The 22,227-nt window shown below is 34.4% G+C and overlaps 2 protein-coding genes across 2 annotated transcripts; both read left to right on the top strand.

Annotated features, from left to right (window-relative positions):
• LOC109223360 (maspardin) lies at positions 1,979–9,535 on the top strand. Its single transcript, XM_019387641.1, has 8 exons — positions 1,979–2,218; positions 3,587–3,712; positions 5,346–5,444; positions 5,788–5,930; positions 6,181–6,289; positions 7,429–7,536; positions 8,638–8,778; positions 8,958–9,535. The coding sequence occupies exons 1-8, from the start codon at positions 2,144–2,146 to the stop codon at positions 9,375–9,377; spliced, it is 1,221 nt and encodes a 406-aa protein (XP_019243186.1). The 5' UTR covers positions 1,979–2,143; the 3' UTR covers positions 9,378–9,535.
• Positions 17,074–21,280, top strand: LOC109223361 (somatic embryogenesis receptor kinase 4-like). Its single transcript, XM_019387642.1, has 4 exons — positions 17,074–17,695; positions 18,630–18,890; positions 19,187–20,068; positions 20,473–21,280. Exons 1-4 carry the CDS (start codon positions 17,260–17,262, stop codon positions 20,949–20,951), a joined length of 2,058 nt encoding a protein of 685 aa, XP_019243187.1. The 5' UTR covers positions 17,074–17,259; the 3' UTR covers positions 20,952–21,280.

A 22,227-nucleotide genomic window follows, 5' to 3' on the forward strand; every position in this document is an offset into this window, starting at 1 on the left:
AAAGCTGAAAATCAGAAATCACACAAAGCAGCTCTGGCTTCAATAAATTTGGTTGACAACAACAGCTACTGATTGACAGCACTAGTGAATCAGAGACCATTTTTTTAAACCTCAAGCAGAACATTAATTTAATCTGTCTATTTAATTCAAAAAATTAACACAACTGACTATAACTATAATATAATACAAAAGCATAACAGGAAATCAAAAAATAACAATGTACTATACATTAAAAATCGCAAAGATCATAATTGTAAGAAAATTACCTTCTTGGGTGCGACACCAATTTTTCTCTTCTTTAACTGAGAATCATCGCTACAATCAAGATCTACTGGTTGAGTCTCTGTTTCACGCACGGATTCACGTCGGCTTCCCCCTAACTCAGAATCCTCAACAACTTTACCTTTTCCCTTATCAGTCACAGAAACACCTCCTATGACTGGTTCGGAATTTGTGTCGGGTAATGACAGGTAGGGAGTTTCATCGACTGACGCGGCATTAATATTTTTGCCTTTTCCACCCTCTAATTCTACATTTTCAGTTGTGTTTTCAACATGACTACTGCTAGGGTTACGACTAAGTGGAGACTGAGAATCAGAAAATAAGGAAAAACTAGGCCCAGACATGGCTGAGGCAACGGATTCAGCAGCTACTTGTTTTGAAGAATGATATTGTCCAAAGCGCCACCATCTACGCGCACAATGCTTCCGACCCATAGAGAAAACAATAACCCATAGACATTGATTCACAAAAGTACAAAGGAAAACATAAAAATCCTATGATTTTGAAAACCCACTTTCACTAAAATGTACTTTCAGAAGCAAAAAATTCACCCAAAGCAAAAATGTCACCCAAAATTAGGTACTAGACGAAGAGATTGAACGGAATCGGAAGAAAAAAATTACAACTCGAATGTGTTTCACTTTTGCGTTCTCATCGGTTGGCTATGGAGTTATGGAAAGTGTACTCTGTTAACTGATAGAGAAAGAAGGAAAGCGTGGGAAGAATGGGCTGGATCGAAGATAATAGCGAGATGGGTAGATCGTGGGAAGAATGGGCTGGATCGAAGATAAGGAAGAGATGGGTAGATTGGGCCGCGTGAAATATAGGGGCCGGGTAAATAGATTGGGTTGACTGGGTAGGCAGGGTAAATAGTTTGGGGATGGGTATTAAAAGGTAAATAGTTTGGCCCTAATAGGTATAAAGTGAGATTTTCCTTAATTAAATCCATCAACAATTTTGAACAACACTTAAGACAAACTCTCATATACGTCTAAGGAAATAATCTACTATGCCCACTTACTATTTGGATTTTAAAAATAATCCTACAAATATTTTTGTCTTGTGACTAAAATAACTTTTGTAACGGAGTACAAAATTAATTTACTTCACAAATTGCAATATTTGAATCTTCACTATCGAATATTGTTGCGTATGGTAGTGGTGGACATCAACTAGAATTAAAAAAGAAAGAAAGAAAAGCAAAATCAGAATCGTTTTCCACACAATATATAGCAATGGGTTAATTATTGCGGATTCTTTTCACGATGTTGAAAATAATTATCCAAGTTATTAAATTTTTACTATATATAATTATGTATAGTTCCTTTTTGTGTGTTAGTAATCTCTTTATGCTAGTTCCAAGCTTGAACTACCATTTTGTACAAATAAAAAACCTTTCATAAACATATCTACAAATTAAAATCCTACTAGAAATACTACATTTGCAAATAGATAAAACTATATCAATTGAGTGAATACATAATACGTATCTTGACATATACTTTTGTCGCTATATTATCATCTTATCTTTTATTTAATTACGATAAATAAAAAATGATTTAGTGTAAAAAAAAAAAAAAAAATTACATTAGGGAATTGTGTGTTAACACAAGGTTGAACCAATCATCAGACTGTGAGTGGGACCCGTCCACGTGGGTTCTCTTTCATATCGTGGAATGTTAATCCCATTACATAAACACACAGCTCATTGTACGTCTATGTCTGATTTTAGGAAGAAATTCAATAGACCCCAAAAACCCACGCTGGGGGAAGAAGATGGAGATTTTCCATTGAACAAATTTTATAGCTTTGATTGATGAGTATATGCTGCAGTCAAACGAGGTGAATATTATTCAGAGCTATGAAAGGAGGCGTCTTTTCGGCGCCTGGTGATTACATCTACTTTAAGTCTCAAGTTCCCCTTCATAAGATCCCTGTAAAGTTCTCACTTTTACTTTATGCATCAATTTCTTGGCTTTTTTCTGATTTGGGTTTCTTTAATTCTGTTCCCTGCTAATTCTCTCAAATGGGTCTGCATCTTTTATTCTATTTGATTGCATTTTTATAATTTTCTTGGATTTCAATGAATCTGATCATGTTGTGATTTACCCATATGAATTCAGTTATTTTATTAATTTTTTGTAAATTGGGACCTCTGAGTTTGCTTGTGATCTATTATGACTGTTAGGTGGCCAATGAGTATCATATGTTAATGAGTATGGTATGTAATCTTTGTAGAAATTACCAAGTGTGTTTTTTGTGAGTGATGAAAAAGACTGAGAATTTGCTCCTCAATATAAGTTCAGCAAGCTCCTTTAAGTTGCTTAAAGTTTCTTTGATCGCTTTTTGGTGCACTCATATAGCCCCTACTTGTATAGAAGATTGGGCGTCATTTGTAGAGAATCATGTTCTGATGTAAATTCTCTACTTTTTGGTACACTTCTTGTATACGGGAGTTTTCTCCCTTTTGATTAATACAATTTACCTCGTAAAAAAAAAAAGTTGCTTAAAGTTATCATTTTTAACTCTAAAGCAATTTTGCCCTGAATTAATATTGTGGTGATTGTAGTGCTAACCTTATCAAGTTCCCTTTTCAAATATGTTAAGCGAATCCCATTTAGTTCCTCTCAATAGAATTTGCACTTTTCAACTGCAAATCTCCTCGCCTTGTTGTTGGTATGATTAGTTTGTGTGTGAATATTGTTGGAGAGTGGATCTTTTTCCGTGAGAGCTGAAGAACTTCTCGTACTAATCACAGTGGAATGAGGAAACGGAAATCTATATTTGTATTAAGATCTTTTTTCCTAAATTTTGGGTCTTGAACTGCATTCTACTCATTTTTGCTTACATATAGATAATTTGGTTAATTGGAATGTCTACTTTCTTTTCTTATGAAGAACATGGCTACTTCCTTGAGGTTGTTGTTGCATCTTGACCTTGATTTTGATCTTAAATTCTTCTGGTCCTTGCAATTAATATAAAGCTTGTGTTCAATTCTATGCATTTGACTTTGATTCTTGACTTTAAATATGGTTTTAAATTCTTTCCCGCCCTTGGAATTAATATAAAGCTTGTGTTCAATTCTATGCATTTGACTTTGATTGTTCTTTAATTGAGTGAAGATATGATACTATGTTCCTAAGTGACCAATGACATCTAATTTTGAATGTTAATTTCATTCACAAACAAATACAGCTATTTTGGTATCTGACATTCTCTAGTTAGGCTATTGAGATGCATAAATGGACACTTTGTCTTTTCGTTGAATGTTCGAATATTCTTAACACTCCAATCTGTTGCGCAGATCGGGTCAAAACAGTGGAGATATTATGATTTTGGTCCTAAAGTAGTTCCTCCACTTATTTGCCTCCCTGGCATAGCTGGAACTGCTGATGTATATTACAAACAGATCATGTCATTATCTATGAAGGTAAGGAGGCAAACTCCTGATTCTTCTGCTTGTTTTGTCTAGTTATTGCTAAATGTTTGTATCTGCTTTGAGAGTGATAACGACAGTGAACAATGGTCTCATATTTGTGACTGTGATCACTTCAGCTACTCATAAATATATATATATATATATTTATATATATATTTTTTTTTATTTGCACCGGGTGTCGGAGTCTCTTAGAGCCCCGACTAATCCCGGGGTGCACAGGCCCTCGGCAAGGAGTTTCCCGCAAGTGCACCACGGTTAATTCAGGTTTTACCCAGTCCGATGGCCCTCAGAAATTGTTTGCACCCAGTGGGTTTCGAACTTGAGACCTTGAAAGGGAGCAAACCCCAAGGCTCAAGTCAATTGCCACCAAGCCAACCCCTGAGGGTTACTCATAAATATATATATAAATATAAAGGATCACGTAATTGCTTAAACTTGCATGCCTTACGATTTCTTTGTGCAAGAACTATGGAAACTTCCAGAATTTCTTATAGGTATCAATAAGTTGCCAAACGACTAGAACTGCGTTAGAACAAAACATGCACTTTGGTAGTGCCTAAAATTTATGACAAAAGTGCACCTAAAACTTATTCAAAACTACCACTAAGCAGATGGAAGGAATAGATTATTGATAGCTAGTGATTAGGATTATCACTAGAAGCGTATCACTTGAGCATGAGCCTGTCTCCCCCCCCCCCCCCTCCCCCCCCCCAGAGTAAACATCGATCTCTTTGAGATTACCTTATTGAGTTTCTTAACCATCCATTAGATTATCATATCCGGAGACCAAATTGATCACTTTGAGATTACTTTAGGCAGTTTCTCAACCTGTCATCAGAGATTATCTTATCTAGAAACCAAATTGCAGCTCAAAGTGCCATGGAATTGACCGAATGCAACTGCAAAATAAAATTGAACATGTAAAATATTGGTTAGTTTTGCCGTGGCATTTTTTCCATTTATCTTATAGATATCAGATTTTAGTCGATAGATAAAAGGCAATGTAACAAGCAATTCGGCGATTCCTAAAACCTCTTTCTTCAATATTAAAAGTCTAGCAACATAGTTCTTATTAATAAATTATGGGCTTTATTACTTTTATAGGTAGAAGCAATAATCTAAGGAACTTTGTAGTACCTTCCTAGCATGTTACTTGGAAACTGTCTTTGATACAAATAGGGAAATATGTCCCTATAGTAGTGATAACTACTGGAATTTATGAATTGTACCAGAAGTTGCACTTCCTTTAATGATTTCCTTGTCAAGCTAAGTTTCAAGAAAACACATTCCTGCGCTGAATCTTGGAAAATAGATAATGCTCACGCCATTGGCTTTCCCTCTTTACTACATGGCCTAGTATCATGTCGAGTGATGACTAACAACCTCATAAACCGAAATAAAATTTACCATTTTCCAAGTGATGTCAGAATCTTTTGCAACATATTTTTCAGGATTAAACTAGAGATAATTTGCATATGCAGGGGATAAAAGGTTCTCTTTGCATCTTACAATCTATATGGATATCTCTTTTTCCACGATATATAGATCCCAGCAAGTTTTTCTACAAGACAACTCCCAAATTCAATTGAAGGAAGCTAACATTTTCTGGTTTTTACCTTCTCAGGGCTACCGTGTAATTTCTGTTGATATTCCGCGCGCATGGAACAACCACGAGTGGATTCAAGCATTTGAGAAGTTTCTAGATGCTATTGATGTTCACCACGTATGTTTTCTTTCCATCTCAGTAGCTTAGGTTATGGCTACAGCTTAAGCCTGAACTTGTAATGTGTGTAATCTGACCTGTCTTATTTATCCAGGAGATAAGCAACTTAGAATTAGCAAGATGCAACTTGTTAATTTTCTTTATTTGTGTGTGTATTTAGATAAGAGTATGCAAACAAGTGCATATAAAGATACATCTATAAGTTTTCTTGACCTGTCACTTGTTTGATAGTGGTTTGATTATATTATTAAATCATACATTTTGAATGTTCAGAATAAAAAGAGAGATAAGGTTTTATCATGATAAAGGGAGTAACTGATGTATTAAACTTTTTTCACTACAGATTCATCTCTATGGAACAGCCCTTGGGGGATTCTTAGCACAACTTTTTGCTCAGCATCGTCCCCGGCGTGTTAGGTCCTTGGTACTTTCGAACACATTTGTGGAGACCACTAGTTTCTCAGCTGCAATGCCATGGGCTCCCATGTAAGTTTTCTTTGTATTGTTTTTGCATATCATAAGAGCTGCTAAATTGCTGTTATAGGTTAAATATGACTGATTAGCATTGATACTTTACATCTTCTGCTTATATTTAACTAAGCGATAGGTGATCTAATATCTTTGTGTATATGTACCACATCATTGTGCTTGCATGTCAATGTTTTTATGATTTTAACTACATAGTTCGTCATATTCTAAAAGGTATTTTTCTTCTATTGTTGGTTTCTTATTGCAGTGTTGGTTGGGCTCCTTCTTTTATACTGAAGCGGCATGTGTTATCTGGAATTCGTGATAGTCCCCAGGAACCCTTTATTGCAGACTCTGTAGATTTTGTTGTTTCCCAGGTAATGTTTAAGTTCAGCCTTTTGTTATATTACAGTCATTTTGTGTCACTCTTACCACAAATTCTTTGGAAATTTCCTGTTTTCAGAAAGTAGCCATTAGCAGTCTACTGAACTTGGCTCAGCATATTTCTTTTGCTGCTTCCGAGTTGGCCTTTTTTCCCTAAACAAAGTGTAGTGACTTTTTATGCATGTTCTGTTCATTGCACGTGTATAGTATTCATTTTTGTGCCTTTTTCTCCTCTCTTTTGTCAAACATTATCAGAAGAAGCTCTAGAATCATGTTAAACAATTTTGAGACAGTTCTAACATACTTAACCTTCTCTTTTTCCCAAAACTTTTTCGTCCCTCTTTTTGTAAGTCCAGAATCTCAAGTGGATAAAATTGGATGCAGATTATCTTTTACCTCCTGTCAGATTGGTGTCATTTTCGCTACGTTTTAAGTTAATCTGGTTCATAGCATTCTTGCTTTCGTTGTTTCTCTGGAATCTGGATTTTTAGCTTCAAGCTGCCCAAAATGTAGAACATGAGATGTTTTAATGTGCTACTATTGCACCATGAGACACTTGATGATAATATTTTAAAGTGCTACTCATATATCTTTCGATAAATGTTGACTAATTCGGCTAACATTGAACTTGGTAAAATGAAATGGATGAATAATTGAACAATGAGATTATTCAGGATTACACATTGAATGCTGAGATTACACATTGAATTTCTGGTAGTAGATCCATGATCAAAAAAGTCGTTATGATTGTTCCAAAAGAAATGAAACAAAAGATATGGAAGAGCTAGGACAGTTAATTATGAGTTCTACCCAATACTAGATGCAGATGCGTATAATAAATCGACATGAAGATATTGAGCTGCTCTGTAATAAAACCAGTTGTTGCTGATACCTTCTTCTTGTTGTATGCTTCATTCTGTACACTGTCAAAGTGGTTGGTTTTAGATCTTTTCCTTTTTGATAGTCCTCTAACTTTGTTGAGCCTAATTGTCCATTTTCTTTCAGTTGTCCAAACAATAAATTACCATCACATATTCTCCTTGATTTTTGTTCTTTCTTGACACCACAACTATTTGCTTATAGAAAAAGTTGACTCATTTTTTCCCGTAAACTCATGAAACTTTTGATGCAGGTTGAGACACTCTCAAGAGACGACTTGGCATCGAGATTGACATTGACAGCTGATGCTTCATCAGTTGGACCCCTTCTTCTTCCAGATTCTTCCATCACTATAATGGATGTATGTCTATAATGTGCAAAGCTATATTGTTTGTTGAATTTCTGTATATGCGTGCGTGAGTCAACATGCCCCAACTTTCTCGTTTTTGGTACTATGGGGTGACAGAAAGATAATTTTTAATACATAATGCCGTTGGCACATCAAGTGTTTCTTTACATCTTTTCCTCTCTGCAATTTTAGGACATCAATCTTTCAAGTTAACAGGACACTCCTGCATTCTGTTGCTCTCATGATTCCGCATGAATCTTTTCTTTCTCTGAGATGTGCTTATTCCAGAAGTCATAGTAAGCATGATCATCATCTTTTGCTTGGAAACAGGCTGCATGAATATAAACTTTAACCTGGAGTAGTTATAGTCTGTAGCTCTTGGTGAAGAGATTTTGGTCTTTCACCTTTTTACTAGTCAGTAGTCATCAAAATTAAGAAACCAATTACTTGCTAGACATCAAGGAATTCCCCATACACTATTGCTTTTAATCTTTCCTCACTAGTTGACGTTTCTCTCTGTTGGAAGGAAAGGACCAGTTAATTCTTCCTCACCTAGTGGGATAGGAATATTTGATCCAAGGCCTCACCACATAATTTCAGCATTTACTAATGAGCAGATTACCACTCTTCCGAGTTTTGCACGTAAAAGTTAACTGTGGGGATTATACTAGCTATCGTGTATGGATAAGTGTGAGAGTGAATGGAACTCCTAACCCCAAGGGAAATGGACCTGAATTGAGTGGAATGGATATAGAGAAATCATGCATGAGAGCGCTTGTGAGTTGGAATTTAGCTGTAATTAATTGTTTGATTGATATGTTTCGTCCAAAAAAAAAAAAGATGTCGGCGTACTAATGTAGCTCATGGCCGTCCTAGAAATCGTCTAGCTTGACTTTAAAAAAAAATTATTTAGTATTGGAATGAAATGGGTTCGAATAGAGCAGAATGTAGAGGATTCTTATTAACAACTCCACCTAGTTTGTGATTGAGGCGTAGTTGATTGATTGATATTATTGCCCTTTTGCAATGTTGCTAGTTTCTTTCTTACTAGAGTCAGTATAGTAGAAAGCATCTGATGGATTCCTGTTGCATTGTAATTTCTGCTGTGTGAAGACAAATGACTATTGCGCAACCCCTCAATCACTCAAAGATCAAGTGGTCGAAAGGTACCCTGGCGCGAGACAGGCATACTTGAAGAGTGGTGGTGATTTTCCATTTCTTTCAAGGCCTGATGAAGTGAATCTTCATCTTCAGGTATAAACTACTACTTGCCACTTGTTCATCTGAGCATCATATTTATTTCTTCTTTGTTCTTTTTTCGGTTTAGAATTTAAGTATTTAGGTCTACCAATCTGTGAAGTGTTTATCTTGTAATTTACGAAAAAGAATAATATGTTGCAACTAAGCACTTGGTTGTATTTTCTATTCAACAGCTACACCTGAGACGTGTTGGTGTTGAAGCTCAACCTGATGTGATCCCTAGTGTTCCGAAGGATGGCAGTGGTGGAAGTTCCAATGAGCCAAATAATGGAAGAGAAGATGCTGATGATTCATCAGAAAGTGATAAAAGGGACTCGGAAGCTCCTTCTACCGCAGAAAATGCAGATCCCCCCTTGGCTCCAGAAGCTACCGGTTCTCATGATTTAGGCAACCAACTTCTTAAAATGGCCAAACTCTCCGAAGGCAGTGATAAATCTGCCACACCTCCTTTACCGGATGCATTTTTCCGTGACAAGCAGAAGTTACTTGTCTCAGGAGCTCTTCTGAACGTCGCGTGTGAGTTTTTAATTCTTAATCTGCTGCCCTTTTACTCGGGGTACTGTACATTAACCGGAAATGTAGCTGCAATGTAGACACTTTGTGTGAGATTTTTTTCATTTTTTCATTTTTACTTTGTATATTATGGGTTGGAAATGTGTCGTTGCAAAGAGAGTATGCAAATTGAAGACTCAAGATTGTGCTGGAAAATCTTTCTGAGTGAGATGAATATATGATGTTGCAGTTTCAAATCTTTTGAGCTCCAGAATGTTATATTCTGATTGTTGAAGTTTATATTCATACCCTATACAGCAGTTGCACTACAAGGAAGGTATGATCTATAGATGAAATAGCTAGCACTTCAGTTTCGAAACTCAGTTTTCGCTCCCGCTTGATCATAGATTTTGGCTTATTTTTTCAAAAAACAAATTGAAAACATTGTTTGGTTACGAAATATGATCATGTTTTGGGGGAAAGAAAATCAAAAAATTCCAAGTTCCAAAAATTGATTTAGGACACTGTTTGGGTGAAATTTTTTCTTCTACTCACACAAGTTCAACTTTCAAAAATTATTTTTTAACACAGCTTCAACAATTCTTTTTTCAAGTTTCAATTAAATTTGTGTCCAAACGCTAGCGAATTCATATCTTGCAAAGTTCAAAAACTCTCAGCATAGTCATTACTCATAATGCTACCATCTATGAATAAAAGTCTTTAACTTTGTGGGGACAATATGAGTTGTCCTACTTAATAGGAGAAATTGGCAGAAGAATGAGGGCGAGAACAGTATTTTCGTACTCTTGTGTTCCCCCGTTAAGGAGATCTTACCCAAAATTTTAATCATACGTAAGGGACAAAGAATAAACTTTAAGATCACTATGAAATGAAGTGACTGCTTATTTGCCTTTTAAAAAGTTATGTATAATATGTCAGCCATGTCTTCTTAGTTTTGTGTGAGACGCCTGTAATTTGTTAGTGGAAGGCAAAAGTAGAATCCATATATGGCGTCAAAATAGCACGGGCTAGCCAGTTTTCGGGCTGGTCATTAAAAAATAGCCAGCATTTGCAAAGTCATTGAAAAATAGTCACTATTTTGCTGAAATACGGAAAGTTCCATCATAATATACTGGAGATTGGTGCACCTGTGTATGAACTTCCAACATATTATGCTGGAACTCCAACACGCGGAAAGTTCCAGCATAATATACTGGAGATTGGATCACCTGTGTATGAACTTCCATCATATTATGGTGGACAGATATATTATACTAGAACTCCAGTATATTTTGCTGGAGTATTTTTCGGATTTTGAACAGTGTTTTTGTTCAGATTTATCTTTACATGAAAGTGACTAGATTTCGATTACTTTTGTAACTCTAGCTATTTTTGAATGACCACTTGTAAATCTGGCTATTTTTGAATTTCTCCCATATATGGCAGGAACTCAATCTTTAGATCTACAATCTAAATCTTAAGTTCAAGAGAGATATTCGGCTATACGAACTGAGGTTAGTCGGTACGGTGGGCGAAGTGCAGCATTAACCACTTTTAAGTTCGCAATTTAAAATATATACACAATTTACAATGTATTTAAAGATTAACCAATTCATCTGAACTTCAGGACTAAGTATCTTGAATTTGGAAATTCAGAATTTTGTATCCTGAATTGTTGAGCTGCTAATTTGAAATCCAGGACTAAGTGTCCTGAATTTCTGAACTACTAAATTTAATTTAGGACATAATACTCGAACTTCTAGACATAATTTTCGAAATTTAAGACACAGTGTCCTGAAGTTTGAACTTTGAGATTTAAACTCTAGGACGTCATGTGCTGATGTATGAGCAAAATTGATTAATCTTTTAATACATTATAAACTGTAAATATATTTTGAACATCATACTTAAAAATGGCTAGCTGATGTCATTTCCATGAATTTTATTAGAATCCAGCAAAAAGCATATATAATTTGGTAGTTTAAAGGGATTGACTAACACCACAAATTAACATGAATAGGTTTTGGAATTTTGGTACTGACTCAAGACCAAGTGTCATCGACGATTAATATCTCAAGTCAATAATATTCAGTGGTAGCACTATATTTACCTAATATTGGTGGAATTTGTGTAAAGACTATTCATTTACAACTATGAGGATAGAAGTAGAGATTATACAGACTGTACAACAATACCATCTTATCAGAACTACCTCATTTTAGGTCAATAGAACATCATATTAAATGACAACAAGAGATTTGAAATTTGAGACAAATTGGTTTATGCCAGAAAAAAAAAGAACATTGTTTTTTTCTTTTAAATATGCATAGACTATGATATTCAGACTAGCTTGCGCAACTAAATCAGTTCATTTGGTACATACTATCTCTTCCCAATCTACGTAATGAGCCATTCTGTCCACCAAAACTTAAATATATGAAAAAATATTACCTAGCATTATTTATTTATGTTGAAATTCAAACTTCGGTTTCCTATAATTTTCACCCGCTCTATTGCCCGTTAGGTCATCGAGCTTGATACTTGATTAGTTAAGTTGTAGAACGTTTAAAACATCAAATCAAATCAGAAAAGAATGTAATTACAGGATTAGTCCACGTATATGCTTCTTTTGGTTGCATAATTTATATTCCAGCTAGTATTGAACTTTCAAATTTGTAGTCAATTTTCAAAACCAATTCCATGACCTAATTAACACCCCTACGCTTCTTTTTCTATCTCTTTATATCTCAATCAAGTCGTGAATGGTGGAGGGAAGATTTTAGAAACATTAATAATATTATTAGACATCATCTTTTAATATTCATAATGATTATGACTAAAATCGACTTTTCAATTTTCTCCCCATTAATGTATCATATGGGTCTGTTTTAATTATTTTCAAAACCTTTTAAAATATTAGGAAGATGTAAATGTTATTGCTGGTTAGTGGTTGTAATGTAACCCTTTAATGGACCAAAACCAATTGACAGTGATATTTTTGAAAATTATGTCTCTTCCTAACGAGTGATTTTATTTTGTGTCCCACACAATTTACACTAGTTGTGTGAGGCCTCTTTTTATCTTACATATTTGTGGGCCCATATCTTACACATCTGGGTTCACAAAATTCTGGGACCCACACAGTTGTGAGACAAAAAAGAGGCGTCACACAACTAGTGTTAGTTGTGTGAGGCACAAAATAAAATTTTTCCTTCCTAACCAAGTTGGTAAATCTACTTTCTATCTCTCCATCATTGAGATTTTTTTGTGTTCTATTTAAAGTGAAAAATAAATGGTAAAGGAAAAAAGAAAAAGTGAAACATGATAATTCCTCTGATAAAAAGAAAAAAGAGAGGCTTTTCCCTTTTACCTTTTACCCTTTTTTAAAAAATAATATAAATGAGCCTTTAATCTTGAGATTCTTAGTTTCCACCCTTAGAACTTTTGTAGATCATATTTTATGGTTCTTTCAAATCTTAACATCATAATGATGATTTTTCTCGATTTTTTTTTTCTTAAACTAAGAATTTTTTGACAAATAATTTAAAATTTGCATCTAGTAGTTGCAAGTTAACGAATTAGGTTACTTTTCTGATTGTTTCTTACGCACCAGTTAAACAACTTATATACGTGACAATACGAATTTATAATGTGTATATTTACATGCAAAATATAATATTAAATGAGCTACTAAGTTCATAAGTCAAAGTTATTAAGGACTAATTTCTTGATCTTGACAATGAATCTCGAGTATTACTATCTACATATTATTTCTTGTTTTAATTTTGAGAACTACGATTGAACACTCAAAAGCAATAGCAATTTTATGAATTTGAAAGGTAGCATTTTCAAAATGTCAAAATCAGTGGCTCAATGTGACATTTGTTTATTTATTTAGCCCACCCTTCTTCTTTCTTGTGACTGCCAACTGTTAGCATATTTTTGGCAAAAATACAAAAAGGACAACTAAAGTTTCTAGAATTACTTTTCTCGGTTGGTTAATGTGAGAATATGCATTAATTAATAGTAGAATCATATTTGAAAACACTTATGTTGTATTTATTTGATTCTATATATACACACACGTTAACATCTTGAAACTCATAGTTTTAACTCAAAATTTACAATGTCTAAATTATGAATTTATCATTTCACAGATAGCCATTTTTGGGGATGCTATTTAGGGATTAGCCAGTTCTTATTTTTGTCTTAAAATTTTAAACTAAAAATCTTAACTTCAGGAAAACCCAGGACATTTTTATCCTGAAAATTTGAACTGAAAAACTAAAATCCAGAACTCACTGTCTTATTCTTAAATATATCCCTTTAGAGTGGCTATCTAGTGTCATTTCTATTATAAGAATAGGGTCAGGGGCAGAGCTAGCATGCGGTATACGGGTTCGGAAAGAACCCAATTGCTTTAATCCAAACCTTTTATTTATCTTAAAAAATTTATTAAATATATACGAATTATCAATTTAGAACCCAGTAACTTAAACGGATTACAATCACGAACCCATAAACTTCAAATTCTGGCTCCGCCTCTTAATAGGGTATCCAAAGTGATATGCATATTGAATAAGATATGTCTGGCGAGAATCAATCAACTCTCCCGACAAAAATATTTTATTTTATTTTAAAATAAATGCAAGAAACTACCAAAACATGCTATTTCTTAATTGAATATTTTTAAATATTTGTGTCATCAATCCTTAATTTTAAACTTAAATACTCGTTGAAAGTACTGTCTAGAAGCTAGAGGGGCTCAAGGAGTCAACCCTACTTGTTGACAAAACTGTTTAAAGTCCAAATTAGGTACTATCTAATTTGGACTTCAGCTAAGACTTACATCTCAATTCTCAATGATGAATATGGCCTCAATTTCAGGAATTTTTGATATATATCTTCCCTTTTTTAATTGTATATTTTGTTTTTTTCCTCTCTTCAAAATAACAAATCTATGCATTTTAAATAATGGTGTTTCACTGAATATAAAGTTTAATTTACACATTATTTCACCAACATTTGATATTAGTGACGATGGAGGGAAATATTCAAAAGTTAATTTGATAAAGAAATATTTTAAGAATTAATAGTTGAAAAGTTAATTCGAAAAAAAAAACCGGTCCTTAAAACATTGGATATAGTACTCCCTCAGGTCCACAATGGTCCAAAATAAGTGATTTTTTCACATTTCAAGAATGAATTAATTATTTTTTTCCTACATTGCCATTGGAGTAAATAATGTAAGAGTATGTGTTAGGAGTGTTTATGTGAATAGATAGTAAATGTTAATATGGTCGATTTCATTGCTAATTAATGTTAAAAGGTAAATTTTTTAATATGTGTGAAAAAAATAAAAAAATCACTTATTTTGAACAGGAAAGAGTAGTATATTTTGCTTAGAATTTACTCCATTCAAACATTACCATTTTTAATCATTTAAAATCCACTACCTCTAAAATAGTGCCTCTTTATTTTTGGGAAGATGTGGAGGAGGGTCGAAGCAGAGAATTTTTCAAAATTTGAATCATTGAATGAGATGTACAGGTTCATGAATAAGGAAACATAAATGAGAGAGCTGAGAATGAAAAAGGAGCGTTAGAATTATAGTGGAAAAAGGACCGATATTTCAGCATCAACCCATTAATTTCTCGGCTTTGATTCAAAATTTGGCCCCAAAAATAGCACACTGCATTTACATTTCTCAGTGTCCCCATAACTTGGTTCATTCATATTTTTGGCGACGACTTAGTTACGCACGGTTCAAATAAATGTACATAATACTCCCTCCATTTACTTTTACTTGTTCAATATTCTCAAAATAAATTTTCACTTTTATTTTGTCACTTTAAGCATATCAAGAGAAGACAATTTCTTTTTTTCTGTATATACATAATATTAATTACTCATTTGAAATTATTTTCTCAAATTCATTAAAAATATGCATCAATAAATATTGGTATAATGGTAAATTATACACTTCATTTATTATTTCTTAAGGGGTGTGCAAAGTTCATAGTGAACGGAGGGAGTATCTGTAAAAGCGGTGTTCATCTTTTGTCACAGTTGTGCATAGATTTGAGTCTAAAGTGGTGGATGCAGTGTTTGTGCCGCGGGTTCAACTGAATTCAGTATTTTCGTTACAAATATTTAGATATATAAGTAAAAACCACCAATTTTAGCAAAATATTAAATATGAATCCAAAATTTTAAAAGTAATGAGTTCATATCGTGAAGGTTGAACTCATAAAATTCAAACCTGTTATTCAGGTTCTAAGGCTTCTTTTGCTATTTGAAATTAATGTTTACCTTGCATTATTTTTCAAGTGGTGTCAATCTATTTTGTATATACGTTTAAGAATTACTACATTAAGCCAATAATAGTTAAATTGCTTGTTTAAATCCGCGTTTAGCTAAATCTCAATCTGAGAAATCACATGCATGCTCTTCTATACTTGTATATATGCATTTGTATATTTAAATTCCATTTGGGGTGAGACATTATACGTGTAGACTGATTCTTCTGTAGACTATCTGGCAATAACAGCTATTATCTCCACAGGAAATTAATTAAATACTACTATTACTATATGGTGTAAATATTGCAGAATTGAATACATGTTTTGTACGGCTGGAAGCTGATTACATGTTCACATTATTACAAATTTGAATTGGAAAAAAGGAAACGCGGTCAGAGAGGGAAATTGAAAATAAAAATTTAAAAAAAAAATTGAGGAACCTCAATAATTCAGATTTAACAAATTTTTACATTCTTCGTTCTGAAAATTTGTAAAAATTCTTTTATTTATCTCTTTGTTTTTCAACCAAACATTTATCTAACTTATCAGAATAAATTATACTATAAGGATAATTAGTTGTTAAATAAAATTTAGACACGACAATTTCCTTTTTATCTTATAGTGATATTCAAAGAACTTGGTTCATACCATCGAGGAATATAGTGGCATGGTTAAATGGATAAGTTCACTTGACCCTTAATTAGAGATCTTGGATTTCAGTTCCGGAAATGAAAAGGTTTATGATAGAAGGGAGGATTCGGTGCGTTAGTTACGGGTTTTCGTAAACTCAGTAACTTTTGTCTAGATACTGTATTTGTATTGAAAAATTTATTAAATATAAAAGAATATTTAGCTTGGAACCCAATATTATTGTTTATTAACTTGTGATTTTTGTTTGAACCCATAAACTTAAAATCCTGAATCCGCCTTTGGAACCAGAGGCAGATCTACTCTTAGGATAGAAAGGTCACCGACCCTCAATAACTTCAGAAAATTATGTGTATATCTGTGTATATATCTTAAATATATAATAGGTATATATTTTGATTAGCATCCTAAGACTCAAGTGGTGCCCCGACTACCAGGGGCGAAGCCACACTTTGCTTAGGGTGGTCAATTGACCATCCTTTGTTGGAAATTTATATTGCGTATATAGGTAAAGTATTAAGTTTTAAAGGTACATAATATATATTGAACACATATCCTTGAGAAAATTTCTGGCTTCCCCACCACCGACTACTTTCAAATTTTGGGCCCGCCTATGCAGGAAACAATTCTTAATTCCTGAAATAATCCATATGCGATACAAATTTGAATTAGTCCGACTAATGATTCCCAATTCTAGATAGTTAAACAAAAAAAGGTACACGGTTCATAACAACTTTATGGATTTAAGTTAATACTTAAAGAATTACAAGATGGGTATGTCTAGGAATGTGCATGCATGTGTCAGACACTACGCTCAAAAGTCGTCGTATATCTAACTAACCCTCTTTTTTTCCTTCGACAATTCACACCAATTTACTTCTTCTCTCTCTCTCTCTCTCTCTCTCTCTCTACTGTGAAGCACCAAGCTCAACTCCATTTCAATCCCAATGCAAAAGCTCATTGGTGTTACAACAATAACCTCTTAAAAACCTCAACTTTTCTCTTATTCTGAAAGATCACAAAATTCAGCAAAATGGGTGCTAATTATTTCCTCTTAACTTTCTTTTCTCTATTTCTTGCATTTTCTTGTACTATCAAACCTAGTAACGGAAATGCAGAAGTAAGAGCTTTAATGGAAATAAAGTCTACTTTAGACCCAGAAAACAAGAAACTTTTTTCATGGACAAGTAATGGTGATCCATGTAGTGGTGCTTTTCTTGGTGTGGTTTGTAATGAACATCATAAAGTAGCAAATATTTCATTGCAAAGTAGAGGACTTACTGGTAAATTGTCACCAGCAATGGCGGAATTGAAGTGTTTATCTGGTCTTTACTTGCACTATAATTTGTTGTCTGGGGAAATACCAAAGGAACTTGGGAATTTGACTGAGTTGATTGATCTTTATCTTAATGTCAATAATCTTTCTGGTACTATACCACCTGAACTTGGTAGCATGGAAAGTTTACAAGGTTTGTAGCTATTTTAATTAAATATCCTTCTATTTAAATTGTTGGGAATATTGGGAATTTTTTTTGATGAAAATTGGTTTCATTTTTGGTTGCAAATTTTCTTAGAGATCTATGCAGATATTTTGGTTGTGTTAAATAAGACTTTGTGTGGATTGGTGGCTTTTTAATTTGGTTTTGCGAGAAGAAGGTGTATATAGTTCAAATTTGGTAAAAGTTTAACTTTGTGTGTATATATATTGTTGAATTCTCTTACATAAGGAAAGTTTTAATTTCAACAATAAAGGTGATTTGAAAATTGCTAAATGTTGCAGGTTCAAATTATTCCAAGAATTTCTTCCTCACGCTTTTTGAATCCTTTGTTAGAATTCCTTGTTCCACCACTGTTACATCCCCACCGCTAGTTTTAAGTCTTCACTCTTTCTTGTAAGTTGGCCGAGGGTCTATCGGAAATAGCCTCTCTACTCCTCGGGGTAGGGGTAAGGTTTGTGTACACAGTGGCGGATCTAGAGGGTAGCGTGCGGGTTCCCGGGAACCCAGTAGCTTTTGCACAGTCCTTGTATATATATATTAATAAATTTATTAAATATATATAAATATTTGATTGTGAACCCAATTGATAACTTGAGATCGTTATAGGAACCCATAAACTTTAAAATCTGAATCCGTCTCAGTGTGTACACACTGCATTCCCTAGACCTCGGGATTTCACAGGGTTGTTGTTATTGTTGTTGTTGTTGAGTACTCTTTCTTGTAGGTTATATTTTTGGTCTTGCACAAAATACTGAATTTTTAAGTTTTCCAAAAAAGAGGTGACATCTAAAAATCAAAACTTTGGCAATTCAGAAAAAGAAATTGGAGATTTTTTTATATCTTTTTTCCTACTCTAACAATGATATCTGTTCTGATATGATTTATGCATTTTGTGGTTCCACAGTGCTGGACCTGAGTAGTAACCAGTTGACAGGGAGCATACCAACAGAGATTGGGTTCTTGAAAAAATTAAGTGTTCTTGCATTGGAACATAACACATTAACAGGTGAAATTCCATCAAATTTAGGAATCCAAGGGATGCTGAAAAGGTTATATTTGGGATTCAATCAACTTTCTGGTCCAATTCCATCAAAATTAGCTGCTGCTCCCCAATTAGAAGTTCTAGAAATACAAAACAACACCTTTACTGGAGTTGTTCCTCCAGGTTAGTTCCCTATTTGAGCTTGCCATTTTATAATCTACTTAGTGCAATAAGCTCCCGCTATGCGCGGGGTTCGGGGAAGGGACGGACCATAAGGGTCTATTGTATGCAGCCTTAATCTGCATTTCTGCAAGAGGCTATTTCCACGGCTCAAACCCGTGACCTCCTGGTCACATGGCAGCAACTTTGCCAGTTACGCCAAGACTCCCCTTCCATTTTATAATCTACCATTTCCTTTTTTGGTTTAGTTTTTGAAGTTATAGTCTGTTAAATGTGTTGTATTTTTTCTTATTTTGAAGCTTTGAGGAGATTGAGTGGAAAATTCAATTATGAAAGCAATCCTGGTTTATGTGGTACTGGATTTACTTCATTGAGAGTTTGCACTGCCTGGGATAATGTCAATGTGAATCAAGTTGTTCCCAATGGAGATCCTAATACCAATAATAACGGCGTCCCTAAAGATGTTCCAGAAACGGCTAATGTTAGTCGCTTACATTGTAATAAAACTCATTGTTCAAGATCATCAAAATTTCCTCAAGCAATTATTGTTGCTTCAGTGATTACAGTCACTGTAACTTTGGTAGTTGCTGTAGTTTTCGGTATATTTAGGCGTAGAAGGCTTAAACAAAGAGTTGGAAATACATCTGATGCATCTGATGATAGGCTTAGTACTGATCAGACAAAGGAAATATATAAGAGAAGCCCCTCGCCGTTACTTACTGTTGAGTACTCAAATCATTGGGACCCTATGACTCCAGAAAAGAGTTATGGTAGCATGAGATACGAGTTCTTACATGGATTTAAGTTCAATCTGGAAGAAGTTGAGTCTGCAACTCAGCATTTTAGTGAGGTAAATCTATTGGGAAAGAGCAACTTCTCCGCTGTCTATAAAGGAATTTTAAAAGATGGATCGATAGTAGCTGTGAAAATGATCAGTGTGACGAGTTGTAAGTCGGAGGAGACTGAGTTTATGGAAGGATTGAGCTTATTAACCTCACTGAAACATGAAAACCTAGTCAAATTAAGAGGTTTTTGTTGTTCAAAGGGAAGGGGTGAGTGCTTTTTAATCTATGATTTTGCTTCTAAAGGCAACCTCTCTCAGTATCTTGATGTTGAAGGAAACAGCAGCCATGTTCTTGATTGGTCCACAAGAGTTTCAATCATCAAGGGGATTGCTAAAGGTTGGTTTTCTTTGTTTTTTGTCCATTATTGCATCTTATTCAGTTTCAAAATTTTCTTCAACATTATCTATACATTACAACAACAACAACATACTCAGTATATTCCCACAAGTGGGGTTTGGGGAGGGTTGTATGTACGCAATCCTTACTCCTACCTTATGAAGGTAAAGAGGCTGTTTCGGCTCAATACATTGACAGCGTAAAAGAAACGCTTACACTACAACAAGTAACTGTCTATAATAAGTGGAACTAGTTACTCGAAAAATAAGGCAAGCAACCTTAGATTAGTGATAGTGCTAAATTTTTACGCTATCAGTGTATATAAGTTAAATCCTTTATTTAATTCCTGCATGTACCTTTTGCATTTACCTTTTGGCTGATATTGTTATGCTTCTTTCCATCAGGTCTAGGATATCTGCACAGCTCTGAACCGAACAAACCTTCGATGGTTCATCGCAACATATCAGTGGAGAAAGTCCTCCTTGATCAACAGTTCACTCCACTAATACTGGACTGTGGTCTACTAAAGCTACTTGCTGATGATGTCGTTTATTCAGCGCTTAAGGTCAGTGCTGCGCTTGGATATATGGCTCCTGAATACATTACGACTGGACGCTTTACAGAAAAGAGTGATGTATATGCATTTGGAGTAATTATCCTTCAAGTACTATCTGGTAAAGGACTTCTTGACTGCTCAATGCGACTTGCAGCTGAATCTTACAACTTTGAGAATTTTATTGACCCAAATCTTAAGGGAACATTCTCTGTAAGTGAAGCAACTTTGCTTACTAAACTTGCAATAAGTTGTACTCTTGAGGATCCAGACAGTAGGCCAAGTATGGTTTCAGTGAATGAAGAATTGAACAAGTCCAGTGGTGGCTGAAAAACGAAAAACAAGGTCTTTTTCCACGTTGAAAATTGCTGCTGATTATTAACAATAGGAAGAAGTACCATGGCGATAACGACTGCAGTTTTTGGATGGATTATGTTATGCAACATCACTTGATCTTCTGTAAATAAAGAAGCAGATTGAACAGATTCTTTGGAAGGTTTGAAGGTGAGATTGGGACGTTCGTTTGGCGTCTTTGATTGAAGCTCACAAGAGATAAAGAGGAAGCTAATGAACTTGTACCACTATCTGATCTTTTGACAGTATTTCAATGTATTATTCAGGGTCAATAATCTAATGGATGCATTCTTTTTACTATCTCATATAGTCATACATACAGAGAAGAAAATCATCGCAAAAGCCATTCCATATTAAAATATCCACCTTTCTTGGCAAAGAACTAATACCACAATGTGGAAAAAGAGGTGGAAATACCTCTAGGAATGCTTCAAGTTCAAATCATTAATTATTTTCCAGTTTTTAATTAGAAGTGAAAACATTTCCTGGAAAATAGTTTCCTAATAATATTATGAAAATGGTTTTCTGTGCTCCTCCCCCATTCCCTCCCCCACCCCACACAAATACTATTCTTTTCTTCACTTCCATTTTAACCTGTTGATGTATTACTTATGGCTGCCACAGCACTCTTGTTTACATTAAAAGCATTGGTAAAGACTGGCTCAAGCCAATTTTCTCAGCTATCCATTGATATGAACCTAAAAGGCCACCGAAAACTTAGCAATTCCTAAGTTAATGGACGCTCTCCCAAGAAACAAATGATAATTCCTACATAATCACCTCAATTAAATAGCTTGCAGCTCGTAAAACAGAATTCAAAATAGAACGTGTTATTACCCCTCCAGCACCAATTACATTCGTGCATCGCTGGATAAAGAAGTGCTAAAACGTTTGTTCTACAGTCCCAAACGAAGCAGGCAAAACCAAAAAACATATATCAGAACATCGACAGAACAAAGAATATCATATATTGAACTTTAGAGAGAAAAGGTTGACAGTATCACATAGAAAAATGGAAATTGAGGATAACATACAAGATACCAACAGTGGCAAAACCAGAAATTTACTCAAGGGTGTTCAAAATTGAAAGAAGTGAAAAAAGTTCTCCGATAAATAGTGGGTGGTCAATATATGATATATACCTCTAAAATCTAATATTTTACCTAGTACACTGTAATTTTCCGACGACCCTTCAAAACATATAGCTTCGCCCCTGGATACCAAGGCATCTATCAGATAGTAACAATGTAAA

This window comes from Nicotiana attenuata, chromosome 3 (assembly GCF_001879085.1).
Source record: "Nicotiana attenuata strain UT chromosome 3, NIATTr2, whole genome shotgun sequence".
Lineage (NCBI taxonomy): Eukaryota > Viridiplantae > Streptophyta > Magnoliopsida > Solanales > Solanaceae > Nicotiana > Nicotiana attenuata.